General features: G+C 39.2%; 1 protein-coding gene across 2 annotated transcripts in view; it reads left to right on the forward strand.

The window, feature by feature from the left end:
* Positions 1–3,849: 3,849 nt before the first annotated feature.
* The window catches only part of st3gal5 (ST3 beta-galactoside alpha-2,3-sialyltransferase 5), a 22,977-nt gene continuing 10,612 nt past the window's right edge, over positions 3,850–16,214 (forward strand). The window contains exons 1-5 of one of the 2 annotated variants that reach the window (XM_059516587.1): positions 3,850–3,998; positions 4,107–4,224; positions 12,086–12,423; positions 12,528–12,714; positions 12,793–12,951. In XM_059516587.1, the coding sequence (XP_059372570.1) occupies positions 3,895–3,998; positions 4,107–4,224; positions 12,086–12,423; positions 12,528–12,714; positions 12,793–12,951 (906 nt within the window). In that variant the 5' untranslated portion in view covers positions 3,850–3,894. Of the gene's footprint in view, positions 3,999–4,103; positions 4,225–12,085; positions 12,424–12,527; positions 12,715–12,792; positions 12,952–16,214 lie in introns of both variants that reach the window. The other variant, XM_059516586.1, reaches the window with a different exon arrangement.

The raw sequence follows: 16,214 nt of genomic DNA on the forward strand, positions 1-16,214 counted from the left end.
AAAAGCTGCAGGGGCAGGCACAATCTCAACTTTGGTTTTGTTTTTTTCATCCTTACAAGTATCGCTGTCGGCCATGCTGGCTTGCTGTGAGCTTGTGTGGACAGCGTGCAGCGTGCAATCCTATTGGCTTAACAACGGTTGTTGTGACGACGCAGCGCAAAGGATCATGGTCTATGTAGTTAACAATGATTTGTTCCACGGGACTGTGTTTATTCCTCTTGCTTTTTGACGGACACCTGTCCTTTTAATATTGTAACCCAACCACGACGATATCGAGACACGTTTACCACCGCGATAGCGCGATATCGTCAATATCGTTACATCCCTATCGTCAGCCAACGCCCAACCACAGGCTTCCAAAGACATCACTCCAGAGACTACTGAACTTCCAGCCAATCAGCAACCTCGGGAAAACCTCCCTTTTGTGTTTTTGACACGTACATTACACGTCACATACTGATGTCACGTGTCTTTACAGGACATTTACAAGTTGTGTGTGAACACACACACATATTCCGGGTAATCACTGGCAGTGTGAAAGGGGCAAAATCTAGCGACCCGGGAACAATTGCAGGGACACATTACCTGTGTATTTCCGGAATCGCTGTGTGAAATTGGCTATAGTGACGTACTGTCACAACCGATTCACAACAGGGTATATATTGAACTACATGTAGCTAAAAGTCAAAGTAACAATTATACATGCAACCCCATAGAACTATAGACATTTACAAATTTATCTGAATGCATTTTTAGGAAATGTTCTGTGTTACATATTTTTACTGATTTATGCCATTCTACTGCGACTATTTTTGGCCAGGGACACGACGTTGCTATCTGACCAATGTTTTTTGGGAAGCTTTTCTTACGAAAAAAATTTGTGTGTTAATGTTACTTGGGCAAACACCTTGTAGCCCGTTGAAGATTATATTCATGTGTCGTGCTATTTAATTATATATTTGGTGGTGTTATAGTATGCATTCAAAACATGGTATTGCAGTAGTATTTTATTTTACTTTTCTATCAATTAAAGGGTCTATATACAGTACTTGGCATAAATGAATACACTCCTCTAAAGAAACACACACAAGAAAATGGATATTATTTCTTAATGATTATTAAAATCATGGATGGGGGGAATGTATAGTCATTGTGATGTTGCGAAGTGCTTAACGATGTGAGGAAATAGGAGCATCTTCTGCTTCATCTTTTGTATTTCATCAGACAGTGGTGTGTGAACTGATGTCAGCAATGATAAAGCAGAAGTCCCCTCCTCACACCTTCAGAACTCATTCATCACGATAGAAGAACTTTAATAGATCTGAACGTCTCACTGCACTCCTCCTCTAGAAATGCCAGAAGTCTATATTTGAAAAAAAAAGACAAATTTGTATATATGTTCGATACACTGGTGTCACGGTTCGGTTCGGTACGGTACGGTTCGGTACGTTTTAGATACAGCAAAAAGAAAAAATTGGCAGATAAATTTCCTTGATTTTTAAAAAATGTTTTATTTATTAAAACTAAAAAAGTATGTTTTTTTTACATTGAACAATGATGGAGCTATTCTTTACCCATCTTCTATTGTGTTTTCTTAGCAGCATACTGTATAAAACAAAAACAGCTCCTTATAAAAAAATGAAAATGTTATATTATTGTAGTAGTTATGAACAAATACAAAGATGTAACTTTTTATATGGAACTCTATAACTCTTTATATTGAGTGTGTTTTTACTCAATTGGTTCTCTATAGGGCTTATGTTTTTTGGAACAAAGCAGGAATTACGGTCTGTCTGAAATGGGCTCGTGAAGGAATATTGTAACTGGGCTCAATTACATTAAGCATGTTCTTAAAACCTACGTTTTCCACTACAGAGTGGGCCTTTCACACAGGACGCGGTATGCGCGGCGCTTGCCGCTGGGTTCAGCGTTGCCCTTCAGATACAACGCGATTTGCGCTGCGCTGCGCTTTGGTGTAGGCAGAGTTTTAAAAACATAGTCTGTTGTTCCTTGAATGGAGATATGTCTCCATGACACAGCTTTCCTGACGATGTCCCTATACTACCTCAAACTTGTATCGTACAGCTCAGGAAATTCTGACACACACAGTACTGTACTAGCCGTTCATTCATTTTGATTTCTGTGCTTGTTTTGGATCCTATTGGTCGCGCTGGTAATCGTCAAAGAGCGCAGCGGCAAAAGTTGAACTATTTTGAACTTTGACCGCGGCGTGCGCGCAAGCACGCAAATGATGCGCTTTGGTCGACGCAGCAACAAAACGTCCTTGCGCGGAGCAAGCCATTGAGATGAATGGGTTTTATAGCGCAGCGCCGCGCATACCGCATCCTGTGTGAAAGGCCCATAAAGGCGCTCGCTCACTCAGTACGTGCTGAAGGCTCGTTGCAAAATGGCTAATGCGTTTAACAGACCAGAAATAGAAGATCCTCCAATAACCAACAGGTCTGGTGTTTGGGTGCACTTTGGATTCCCTGTAAGCTATAATGGTGATGATAGAATGAATGGTAAATAGTAAGGTCTCATATCCGCGGCTATAACGTAAATGTAGCCTACCAATCGCCGTGGTGATGTCTTTTGCCCTGTTTGAATCCGTTGGAAATGTCTGTCTAAATGCTGCGGGGATGGTTTGTTTCGTGTATGTTTCTTCTTTTTTCCGTCTTTTCCCAGATACTGACACACTAAGGTGATGTCGGCGTAAATGAGTTGACATGTTTCAAGTATTCCTGCTGGTGTTTTTTTTCTTTTTTTTTTTTTTTTGTATTCCCGCTGGTGTACTACCCTAGATGCGACATATCGTTGTTTTTATATCCACCACTCTCTTGCCATCACCATTATAGCTTACAGGGAATCCAAAGTGCACCCAAACACCAGACCTGTTGGTTATTGGAGGATCTTCTATTTCTGGTCTGTTAAACGCATTGGCCATTTTGCAACGAGCCTTCAGCGTGTATTACTGAGTGAGCGAGCGCCTGACTGAGTAGCCTAACATAAACATATAAGTTGGTGTTTTTTTCTTCTTCGGGGGTGTCAGCGGCATTGCCTGGTACGTCGTTTGGGTTATTGGGCTACCTTGTTGAACGCATATCATTATATTTCACAATTTTTATTTTATTTTCCAAATATAATTAATTAGTCCAACGAACCGTTCGGTCCATAATGCGTACCGCGTACCGAACCGAAAGCCTCGTACCGAACGGTTCAATACGAATACGCGTATCGTTACACCCCTAATATATATATATATAATTATTCCTTCATGAATAGTTCTTTCATTGAGTAAAATTGGTAAATGTAAATGACCAATAGATTATGGAACATTTAAATTATTTTTTAAAATGTGTATATTATATTATATTATATTATATTATATTATATTATATTATATTATATTATATTATATTATATTATATTATCCTGGTTCAGTAAGATACTCTTGTAAGGAAATAACAGTGGCTGGGACAGAATAATTTCAGTATCCCCTTTAATTAAAATGATACAGTCTAATCTCATTTGCATAAAATAATATTTTATTAATATGCTTACCTGTTGATCAAAAATGCCCTTAAACCTGCACCAGAAAATTTGTTTAGTTTTATTTCATAACTTTCAGGAAAGAATTCTCATTATTGCAACCCAACATTTTATCACGAAATGCTTCTTTGCTTTGCGAAATGCTTGAAATGCTTCGTAACAGATCGAACAGACTTGCTCTGAAGAACACTATAACATGTCTTCTGATTAAAGAGGAACTGCTGAATTGAACAGATTGCTAAAAGGACTGAGAGAATGCAGCCTTGTATTCAGTATTTGTTTCAGTACTGCACTGTGTGCTACTTTAAGTAAACAGCTTTCTGCTTTTATGGTGCAGTCAACCACATGCGGAAGCGTACACTTCTGGTTGAAGGCAGCAGACGTGAAGAGAAGATTGAGTGCTCAGCTACCATGTGGAGAGCCATCAGACAGAGGCAGTGTCAACCCAGGTAAACACAGGACAGGAGAATACTAGGAGGAATTCACCTGAGAGTGTCATGTCACTGATGCTGTAAGTTTGAGCACATTTAGTAACGGACACTGTTTTACTCCAGCAGAAGGCTGCTGATTCCTCTTCTGAGCTTGGTGTTGATTTCGCTGGCTTTTTTGAAACTGCCTGTCTTTCACTCGGACCCAAAGCCTGTGGAGGTGCCGGTGGACCCCGTCTATAGAAAGGTGCATCTGTCTGTCTTTTACATTGTCTTTAATATATATATTGATATTTAACTTGTCACATCGATACATTGTTGACATTTGATCAACTGATCATTACATCCCTATTGTTTAATTGCTATGGTCAGGCTTAAGACACAGTTATATCATAATAAGTTTATATAGTGCATATCTTCACTTCTGACATGGGTTTGATAATGTAACTGTGGTTTGATGTTAGACACTCATTCAAGCGCTCATTCACTCATTTAGTGCAGTTCAACATAAACTGGCTATAGTAAAAACGAACAGATCTGCAATCGATCATTAAACTTCTGGCAGTCACTAAAACACCTGCATAATGAGTTTATTTTTAGAAAAAGTCAATGGGAAAAAGCAGTTATTTTAGGGATTTTTAGATTCTGGTAGATTTCGTTATGTAATTTTTAACACTGTAGAATAAAGTCATAAAAACTATAAAATATCACTCATATCATATCAGTTAATAATTAAACTCATGTATGGGCACATTAAACATTTTGAGAAGCTATCTGAACTCTAACAGTCGAAAGGAAGCACAGTTTTAGGAGTTAATGATTCGTATCACATCATCATATCACATGATCAGGGGTGAAAAGACGGATTAGATGTGTGTTTCTCAGAATAAACTTGGTCACAAGTTTAGCACAACTCTATTAGCAACAACAGAACTTGAAATCATAGTGTTCTGCTTTTATGTGCCAGCAAACGGAGTCTGAATTTTGCACCATGAATACCATCCACATCACCAGACCTGTCAGACAGAAGTCAACAGAAACTAAGTTCATGATGATCCCGGACATGGTGCAGATACTTCCTGAATCTGATTTAAAAATAGGTTTTTACTTTTTAAGCACTGTCCACATTTTCACGCAACGTACTGTATTGGCGCGTTTCCACCGAGTGGTACGGTACGGTACGGTACGGTACGGGTCGGGTCTGTTAACCATGATTTGGCTAGCGTTTCCACCGCCAACAGTACCCTTACTTGATAGGCGTGGTGTATTCCAGAAAGTAGTGATAACGTCACTTGATAGGCGTGGTGTATGACGAAAAGTAGCTTGACGTCATTCGATCGCACGGGAAGAGGAAAGTTCACCGCAAACAACAATGGAGGACATACAGCAGATCCTATTCTTGCTTCTCGGTGTGTGGCTGTTTATCTCAAGGAAGAGACAATATTTGTTTGAGCAAAGGCTACATGCTGCAAGGAAAAACACAGCAGAAAAATACGGAATTTGGGAAATTTTAAGGAGCTGGGACGAGACAGACAACCGCGCGAGTAAAGACAAGGCAAGACAAACACGACGGCGCAGGCGGGTAAGCTTGAGCTAAGCTAACTTTTTTATGTCATGTATTAATGTATTTCGTCTTATGTGCTAACTAAGCAATATTGTTATAGATTAAATAACCCTACACTGAATAAATAAGTACAATACGCCCTGCCTGTGAAACCAGATTTTAACTGTGCCAACTGTAAACTACAGTCTATTCATTAAGCACTATGAAGGTTACTTTTTAAGATCATTCAACTTTTACATGAATCTGTTGATGCCTATATTATTACAAGTGCAATACTAGTTGTGGTTAATGATAGATTAGAAGTATAATTTTGAGAAAATAGTTATATCTGTAAGCTATTTTTTCTTTGTGCTTTAATGACACCAAAGTTCCCTCTCTGGTGCAGTATATTAGATATTTTAACAAATTTATATATTCTATCGTGTCCAAGGGTAACTCTTACAATGTTTATAATACTTTATATAATACTTTATGTATTTTTTCATCCGGCGTATGATAGTTGCACTTTTAATTAAATGACCCACCATCACTGCGACATTGTATTAATCTTAACTTTTTTGTTTGTTTGTTTTCTAGATACTCAATCTGGTGCAAAATCAGCGCCGCAGACCAACCGTTTGGACTTTCAGCCGCTCAAATGACTGGTGGGATGTGATCGTTCCAGGATTCACACACACACAGTGGTTGAACAACTTCAGGATGTCTGAAGAAACATTTATATTCCTTTGTGCCATGGTGCATCCAGCAATGGAAAAGCAGGACACAAACTACAGAGAGTGTGTTCCCCTTAAGAAAAGAGTTGCCATTGCACTATGGAAGCTTGCAACCAACAGCGACTACAGAAGTATTGGCCATCTTTTTGGTGTCAGCAGAACAACAGTGTGTCGGTGCGTCCAGGAATTCTGCAAGGCCGCTAGCATGTTGTTAGTTCCAGAACAGATATGTTTCCCTGACCAGCAGAAGTTCAAAGAGATGGCAGCCTACTTTGAGAACCGGTGGGGGTTTCCACAGTGTGCCTCTACCCAGCTTGCACCAGGAACATCAGTGGGGTGAATGCTGGCTTTTATGTGCTAGGAGACTCTGCCTACCCTTTGCAGAATTGGCTCCTAAAACCATTCCCTGACAATGGCCGGCTGACAGCAGAACAACTGACCTACAACAAAAAAGTGTGCAGGGCTCGGGTGGTGGTAGAAAATGCTTTTGGGAGACTCAAAGGAAGGTGGCGGTGCCTTATGAAGAGGAATGACAGCGACATCGAACTGGTGAAGTCCATGGTGTTGACTTGTTGTGCTCTGCACAATCTTTGTGAAAGGCATGGAGAGGATTACCAGCACGAATGGGATACACCTGTTGCTGCAGAGCCTGTGGTGCCACTGGCACAGGGTGCAGAGGAGGAGGGCAGGGATGTACGCGAGGGTCTGATGCGTTATTTGAACAGTTAAATCTGTTGTACAGATAGCAAAGGCACACCTGTGTAAACGCTAAGTTTTGATTTTATGGACATGAATAAATCCTTTTTACTTTTACCCTGCCTCTTCATATTTTGTGAAATATTTTTGCCGCTGCCTCTTATGTAGATGGTGTTTAAACATGAGGTATAATTCATTTTGGGTAACTATATCAAATGGCCGATCTGGTAACGCTTAAGATAATACTGCGCAAGTACACATAATTTACAGCATACCTTTTGGTAATTATAGAGTGTGTACATGTAATTATAGGGGAATAATTTATAATATTTGGTGAATAAAGGAGTAACAACCATGAAAAATACAAATAAAATGCAGTATTTCATAACTAAGCTACCCAACTAAGGGCTAATTATTTTAATATTACATGGTATGTAGCTTATGACCTATTATGCTAAAAAACATGGAAAATTACAAATAATTTATGCAATAATTCATGATTACAGCCCGGAAGGTACTGCGTAAGTACACCGAATTTACAGCGTACCTTTCTGTAATTATTGTACATACTTTATAAGTACACGTGTAATTATAAGGGAACAATTTATAATATTTATAATATTAATTTATAATATTTGGGGTAAAGGACTTATTACTCTGCAATACCTATGACTGTAAAAATAAATAAATTCAGATTTTGTTTGCAATAAATGTAAAGTAACACATTGCTAACTAATTTGTATTTAAGGCAAGCATAATCTCCCAAATGGCCATTATGGCCAAGGTAGCAAACAATAAATGTCATTGACACCAGATGACAGGAACATTGATAAAACGACCTCAATTTATAGAATGGGTAAGGGAGGAATTGTGTGAGATGGCCATTGAACACAGGACACATGAGGTAATGAAAAAGTACTTTAATTTAAAAAGTCAAACAAATGCTATTGACAAAAAAATGAGCTGTGCGACAGAAAAAAGGTTTTGTAAACAAGTGCAAACAAAAATTAAAAGTGCAAACAAAGTTAACGAGTGCAAACAAAAAACTAAATAAGTCCAAAAAAATTAAACAAGTCCAAAAAAGTAAACAAGTCTAAAGTGCTGTGTGCAAAAGAGCACAAGTGGCTGGATCATGGCACAGGGTTGGGGCGACTACTCAACGCCTGCACCAGCTGACTGAGCGTGCCGAGGAAGGCCTGATTGAAGCTTGCAGACTGCTCCATGTGTTGGCGAGTTAGTTCAGCCTCATGCCGCCTTGCCTCACGTGCATCCTCCAGCATAAGTTCGAAGCGCCGGTCACGGCGTTCCTCCATCCTCTCCAACCACTCCTGCTGCTTCTCATCAGCTGCCTGCATCTCAACCAGGGCCGCATGAACATCCTGTTGCCCCCTTTTCCTCTTGCCTGGAATGCAAAAGAGACAGGAATGTTGGTTTGTTTAGCGAAGCATTTTGATCCTTGTGATTTGAGCCAACCAATATTATGGGGAGATATCTACAGTACTACAATACAATGTCTAAATTGGACATGTATATATTAACATATGACGATAATGAACTCATGATACAATATTGCGATACTCCACGACATATGATAAAAGGTTAAAAAAAAAAATTGTCGATTAAAATGAAAACTTGGATATTACATTGTGGGTTTAAATGGATAGGCTTGGACTTGGTGCTTGTAACCCAAGGACAATGGTGACACCAGAATAAAAATATTCATGATTCTGAAGCTGAAAATACTGAATTATTTTAGACGAATATTCTTAACGTTCTGGTAATAAGACATTTGCCATTATGAGGACCCACAAATATTCCCCCATTGCATTAGTATACATCATAAGCAACATTATATAGTAATTTAATGTAGTACTGACACTCTGAAAACATGATTTTTTCCTCACACAGTAATTTTTATTTTGGGAGAACTATCCATGATACATATTGTCAACATTCCCCAATACGTATTGTTGCGCTTTTGTATTGCGAAATATATTATGGCACGATATATTGTTACACCTCTAGTATATATTATTACAGTATTATACATTTCTTTTCACTCTGGTGTTCATGTCTTACCGATTGTAATACGCTGAGGTTCACTCGAAGTTGATGGAGCAGATTCTGGTGGTGGTGTCGGGGTTGATGTCCTGGCAGGCGAACTTGAGCTTTCAAGGGTGGAAATCTCATCAAGTGCCTCCATTTCCTCCTGACAGCTAGGATGCCCAACTGAAAATTTACAAAAGTCACGTTAATAACACAAACGGCAACAATGCGGTTGAGATAAATACAGAACATACAACGTAGTAGGACTGAGTGGGTAGCCAAACAAAGCATTTTTACTTTGTATAATGTACATAAGTATTTTTTTTTCAAGTATCTATAATTTTATAAGAGTAACTTTTATTGCACTACATTCCAAAGCATAATATTGTACTTTTTACCCCACAACATTACTGTACTGTTTAAGCCTATTGAATGTGGACATTTTCACCTTGCTCTGATATTTCATAATAATTTTCAGACGGAGTTCTTACTCTTTCCTTAAGCTATATCATTGGACCCATCTCTCTTTAATATATATTTAGTAGAATATGTTTAGTAATAAAACAGTTGTATTTTATTAGGGTATCTGTAGGCTACAAGTAACGTTACTGGACATGTACTCCGTCCACCACAGGCTAATAAACTAACGTTAGCGTTTTGCTAGCTTGCAAATGAACGGTTGATACCACACTGGCTGGCTGACAGACAAACAACAGACTTGCACAAAAGTTGTGCATTGAACGTAAGCTTTCCCGTGATCGATGTATACTAACGTTATATTTCACAATTACAAACTTACCGGGAGACTCCATCATCGACTCCAGCAACGAGGTAGCCGTATCGATGCCTCCTTCTCGTCCCAAACTCGCCGGTCTGTGCCCGTAGATGGCGTCCATCATTTCTAGCCATTTCCAATTTTTTCTGTGAACACCACTCCGGCTGTTGTGGTCTTTCACCTTACGATAGTCACTCCGCAGTTTCTTGCATTTAATGCGGCACTGCTCGGACGTCCGCTGGTAACCCTCGACAGCCATCCTCTCAGAAACATGCTGAAAAACCTTTTCGTTTCTCACCATGCCATCGAGTTCCCTTTGCACTCTTTCTTCACCGATGATACCCAAGAAGGTCTGCACCTCCTGGGTCGACCACGGTAAAGTTATGCTGCGCGGCGACATTGTTGCGACGTTGTTGTAATTTAAAAATGGCGCCTCGTGTGTTGTGTCTTTCACCTTGCGGCACGCGCAAATGACGATTCTCTGTCAACCAATCAACGTTCTGCAGTGAGTCTAGCTCCACCCTTTAGTACCGTTCCACTGTGCTAGGTACCCCAACGGAAGGGTACCCAAAAAGTGGTACGGTACGGTTCGGCTTTTTGGTACCATTCTCAACTTTTGGCAGTGGAAACGCAAATAAAAGGGTACCGACCCGACCCGTACCGTACCGTACCACTCGGTGGAAACGCGCCATATATGTCTGTGCCTTACCACAAACAGTGGTACAGTCGTGAGTTCTCATTTATTCTCACGTCAGGACTTTCCAAAAAAATTTCCAAAGGCACAAGGCGAGGCTGAATAACTTTTGTAACCTTAATAATGATAATCTATATTTAATATTTACAGTTAAGACTATGTAGTGTAATTTTTCATTTGATTATTAAATTACATGGAAAAAAGACCTACTGAAAAAAACCTGCAAAGCTCCGTTTATCTAATTTGTGTCTGTTCTATTGTATTTATTTTCTGCTATTGCTTGTAATTTGGTTGTCTTTAGAAAATATGTTTTAGCACTTGAGCCCATAGTAGCAGCCAAATAAAGGTCTCAAAGTTTTTTGTATAGTATTTTTATATATAGTTAGGCCAATATATATCTGGACTCAGGGCTTAAAGTGCACACTCTTAGCTTAACACCTTCCACACACTTCCACATTTAAAAAAAAAAATCTAATTACTAAGCAACCCCTGAATAGATTAACACAAATATATATCATTTTAAAGCTTAGAATTTCAGCTAAATAATGAATTTAATCATTTCGATTAACTCTTAAGGAGCACTGAGCAGTCCCTCTAAACTGAAGTGTACCATGGGCGGGATGTATTGATATTGATGTCACCACTTTGCTTGTAACTTCATAAAACATGATCAAATATGACACCAATATTTAGAGCAGATTCTCCAGATTAATAAGAGCCCAAAAGCACTATAATTTCGTCATTTATATCATTTATATATATATTTTACTCATGAATTTATAACGCATATGAAACTGCACAAGTAGAATTTTTCTCCTAGCTTATTTCTTTCATGAGATATTAAACGTCAAATAAGAATATGAAAAATTTACCTTGACCACACTAATTTTACACAATACATTTTATCACCTATTTCTTAACATGGGGATATTCAAAAGCAAATACTTAGACTAATAACAAAACATAATTACAGTAGCTGGTTCAGAAGCAGCAGATTGTCGTAATAAAGTCAGAATGATCTCCTCTCCTGGGTTCAGGAAACCTATGAACCAGTTGTTCATAAAATGCATTTCTGTTCTGTTGTAAGTAATCTTAAGGATTCCTAAATGCATCTACTTTCAGAAGATCAAATTAAGTGCTTTTTCTTTCTCTTAGATACACACACATCTCCCTGACATGACTGTTTCAACACTAACAGTGTTACTGAAACCACGACTTCTTTCTTTGCGTGAACATTTGGGCAGCATTAAGGAAAAATTTGCACACAGTGACATAGACATGTGGGGCGTGTTTAAATGAGCTGTTTAAGGGAGCGCATGGACAAGTTTTTACTTTGATAAAGAATATCTCTTTGGATTTGAGACTTTAGTTTTTGCTAATTTACAGATCTTCTTCATGCACCAAGAGCTTGTAACACTCCAAAGAGAAAGGAATAATTGAAATTATATGACCCCTTTTAAGCAATGTCAGGTAGGACCTAAACCAGACTAGTGCCTGTCCATGATTGCCAAAGCATGAAATTAATTTTCTATGTTGGCTGATGCCGTTAAATTGCTCAAAATTCATGTTTTCAGTAGAGTTAATGTGTGTATGCATTAAGCAGTGTATTTTCACTTACAGCGTGTCCAGTCATATGTCCGAAACATACTGGCCCAAGAATGCAGACCTTTTTTTGCCCGGCAGAGAATGGTGGCTGAACATTACAGCTCCACACCAGTGCTAGAGCCCTTCTTGGACAAGAACACTGATCTGAATGAACAAATATTCCAATATCCCTTACCGTTTGGTTTCCTGGACATGAAGAACTATCTTCAGGAGATCCTGGACCTCCTACCAGCATCCTCTGAGGAGAGACGTGGAGCAAGGGACTGTCGTCGATGTCTAGTGATTGGAAATGGAGGAATACTGAAAGGACTAGGACTCGGACCTCTTTTTAACCAGTTTGATACCATCATCAGGTGAGAATCTGCTCTGCTTTGTCTGATTTTACCTAAAGGATGTGCATGTGAGTTTGCATGTGTGTATATATATATATATATACAGGACTGTTGTTTGTGTGCAGATTGAACAGCGGTCCTGTGCGAGGTTTCAGTGCAGACGTTGGGAACCGCACCTCCATCAGGATGAGTTATCCTGAGGGCTCCCCGAAGGTCTGGGAAGACATGGATTCAGATCTTCGATTTGTGGCTGTGATCTATAAGTCTGTTGACTTCCACTGGCTTCGTGCCATGATTACCAAGACATCCGTTGTGAGTGTGCATCAGGCAGATGTTTGTCTTGATCAGTGCCGTATATCTGAATGTCACATTTAACATTTCACATTTCAGTCGCTGTGGGACTGGATGGTTTTCTGGCAGAATGTCCCAGGGAGTCTCCCGCTCAAGGCCTCCCAGTACCGTCTGCTGAATCCAGAGATTATTAGAGAGACAGCTTTGGATCTGCTTCACTATCCCAGTGTTAAAGAGCGTCTCTCGGACTGGGACCAGGTGGGCTGCTTTTCATTGCTTTTATAGGGGGGGGATGTTTAGGTTTTATGTGTTCAAATGTTGAATATATTTAATGCAAAACCTCGTTCCACCATCTTACAGTTTCTGATGAACATGATGCAGGACGACTGACTGCATGATGGAATATGTTAGAATGCAGTTATATGAGTCTAGAATTCTAGAAATGAAGACAAAAAAATCACCCTCTTATATTAATCATATGATGTAAGTTAGCAATATCACACCAGCAAGAGTGCTGTTATATTGATTTTATATATAAACAGTTATCACAAAGGAAAATACTTCCAAATCATAGGGTGACCATGCGTCCCCTTTTCCCTGGATATGTCCTCTTTTTGGACCTACGAAAGTGCATCCAGACGGTATTTCTTAATTGCCCAAAATGTCCAGGATTTGGCAGTTTTCTTGATCTCCCTCCACTGAATCTCTGACCATTATTGCCTGCTCCCGCAACATGTGTTTCGCTCCGTGATTTTCATGTCCAGTCTTTTAAACATTCTAATATTGTATATAAATTGGCCCATCAGGGAGCCGCTCTCAGGAGGTAGTGTTTTTATTTATTTTTTAATAAGTGTTTGGGTTGTTCATTTTCCCTTTCGAATTCGTGATGACACTCTGTGTAAAGGGAGCACATTTTACAAAAGCATGTTCATATATCTTAAAACTTCTGGTTACATGAGCTTAAGCTCTTTTCAATAAAATCCATGCAAAAATTAATCTCGGATCATTTTAGAAGACAGTATAGGATATACCGAATATTCTTCAGTTTTATGCAAAACAGAAATAAAACAAATAGATTATCAGATCTCTACCATATGGCCAAAAAAACTTTTTTTTGCATAGTTGTGTTTGACACATGAAAACTCTAACAATGTATCTTACAAGATAACACGATGTAACCTCTCTCTCACTTAAAAATGTGTCCCTACATTAAGTCCTTGAATTTGAGGGTATCATGCCGAATTACAGAGGTAGGCTTCAGTTTAACCTTCAAGTAATTTGTTTTTAGATTGACGTTTTTATAGCCTAAATGCATAGCCTTAACTTTGGAGGATTTGTTGTGGAGAAAAAACTAATAACTTTTTCATAATGTTTGTAAACATTCAGCTTTAGCAGCATATTATCCTACACCAGTTATCGGCAAGTAACTTTGTCATCAGGCCAAAAATTTATAAATTCAACACTGGATGGCAGGACAGAACATAGTCAAAGGATAATTTAAGGAATTATAATAAAGAGAAGCAGACAAATATATAAATGTAACCCATCTTTTTGGGCAACAACCAGACATGGGTGTCATGTACATTTACATTGTCATTTAGCATATGCTTTTATCCAAAATCCCTATGTAGGCTTACAAAATATGTTAAATGGGATTTCATTTGTATTTAGCGTGAATACAATTTAATAAAACATTAGAAATTGATAATTTGGCTATATAATCTACCATTGCCGGCTAAAACTCAATAGGTCCAAAAAGAAGCCATATCTAAACATGATCCAGAAGCGCAGGCGTTTTCTCTGGGCCAAGACTCATTTAAAATGGACTGTGGCAAAGTGGAAAACTGTTCTGTGGTCAGACGAATCAAAATTAGAAGTTATTTTTGGAAAACTGGGACGCCATGTCATCTGGACTAAAGAGAACAAGGACAACCCAAGATGTTATCGTTGCTCAGTTCAGAAGCCTGCATCTCTGATCGTATGGGGTTGCATGAGTGTGTGTGGCATGGGCAGCTTACACATCTGGAAAGGCACCATCAATGCTGAAAGGTATATCCAAGTTCTAGAACAACATATGCTCCCATCCAGACGTCGTCTCTTTCAGGGAACACCTTGAATTTTCCAGCATGACAATGCCAGACTACATACTGCATCAATTACAACATCATGTCTGCGTAGAAGAAGGATCCGGGTACTGAAATGACCAGCCTGCAGTCCAGATCTTTCACCCATAGAAAACATTTGGTGCATCATAAAGAGGAAGATGTGACAAAGAAGACCTAAGACAGTTGAGCAACTAGAAGCCTGTATTAGACAAGAATGGGACAACATTCCTGTTCCTAAACTTGAGCAACTTGTCTCCTCAGTCCCCAGACGTTTGCAGACTGTTATAAAAAGAAGAGGGGATGCCACACAGTGGTAAACATGGCCTTGTCCCAACTTTTTGGAGATGTGTTGATGCCATCTTATTTTTCGCTTAAAATTATACATTTTCTCAGATTAAACATTTGATATGTCATCTATGTTGTATTCTGCAAAAAATATTGAAATTTGAAACTTTTTATTCACAATTTGTACAGTGTCCCAACTTTTTTGGAATCGGTTTGTACTATCAGCATGATATACAGATAGGTGTACTATGCATATACAATACAGATCGATTATGTAAGTGTATGTTAACTAAGCAGAGACTATGAACATATGAACATCATTTGCACTAGTGCAATGGACAGTAAAATGCATAGAAAATATTTCAGTATGCAAATGGATTGCAAAATTGTAAATAAATCAGATGTAGTGATGAGGAGGTAGACAGCGTTTCCTCTGGATGTCCTCAATAGCAGGAAGTGGTGTGCCTGTGATGTGTTGGGCAATTTTCACCACCCTCTGCAGTGCCTTGCGGTCAGTAACTGAGCAGTTCCCATACCAGACTGTGATGCAACTGGTCAGGATGCTCTCAATCGCACACTGGTAGATGTTCACCAGGATGGATGAAGACAGCTGGTTCTTCTTCAGTGTCCTGAGGAAGAAGAGGCGCTGGTGAGCCTTCTTGACCAGGCTGGAGGTGTTTGTAGTCGAGAACAGGTCCTCCGAGATGGTGGTTCCCAAGAACTTGAAGCTGGAGACACGTTCAACAACCATCCTGTTAATGTGGATGGGGTCATGCGTGTTTCCTTTCTTCTTCCTGAAGTCCACAATGAGCTCCTTTGTCTTACTAGTGTTAAGGATACATGTTGTTATTGTCCATGTACTCATTTACGCACATAGGGGAGGAGTGTTCCACAAAGATGTTGTCCCAGGAACATGTCTTACTTAGTAAAATCAGGTTTGCATGTTGGCACAGTTGCTTGGGTGAGGGACAGGATGGAAATGTCTGGGAAGACCCCTGCAAGCTGCTCTGCACATGCCCTAAGCACACGTCCAGGAAAGCCATCCGGGCCAGCAGCTCCATCAATTTTTGTGTAAACATGATCCAGAGTTTTGTCTCCTCTTGTGTGGCAGGAATCATGCTGGTGGAATTT

This window comes from Carassius carassius, chromosome 29 (genome assembly GCF_963082965.1).
Source record: "Carassius carassius chromosome 29, fCarCar2.1, whole genome shotgun sequence".
Taxonomy (NCBI): Eukaryota; Metazoa; Chordata; class Actinopteri; order Cypriniformes; family Cyprinidae; genus Carassius; species Carassius carassius.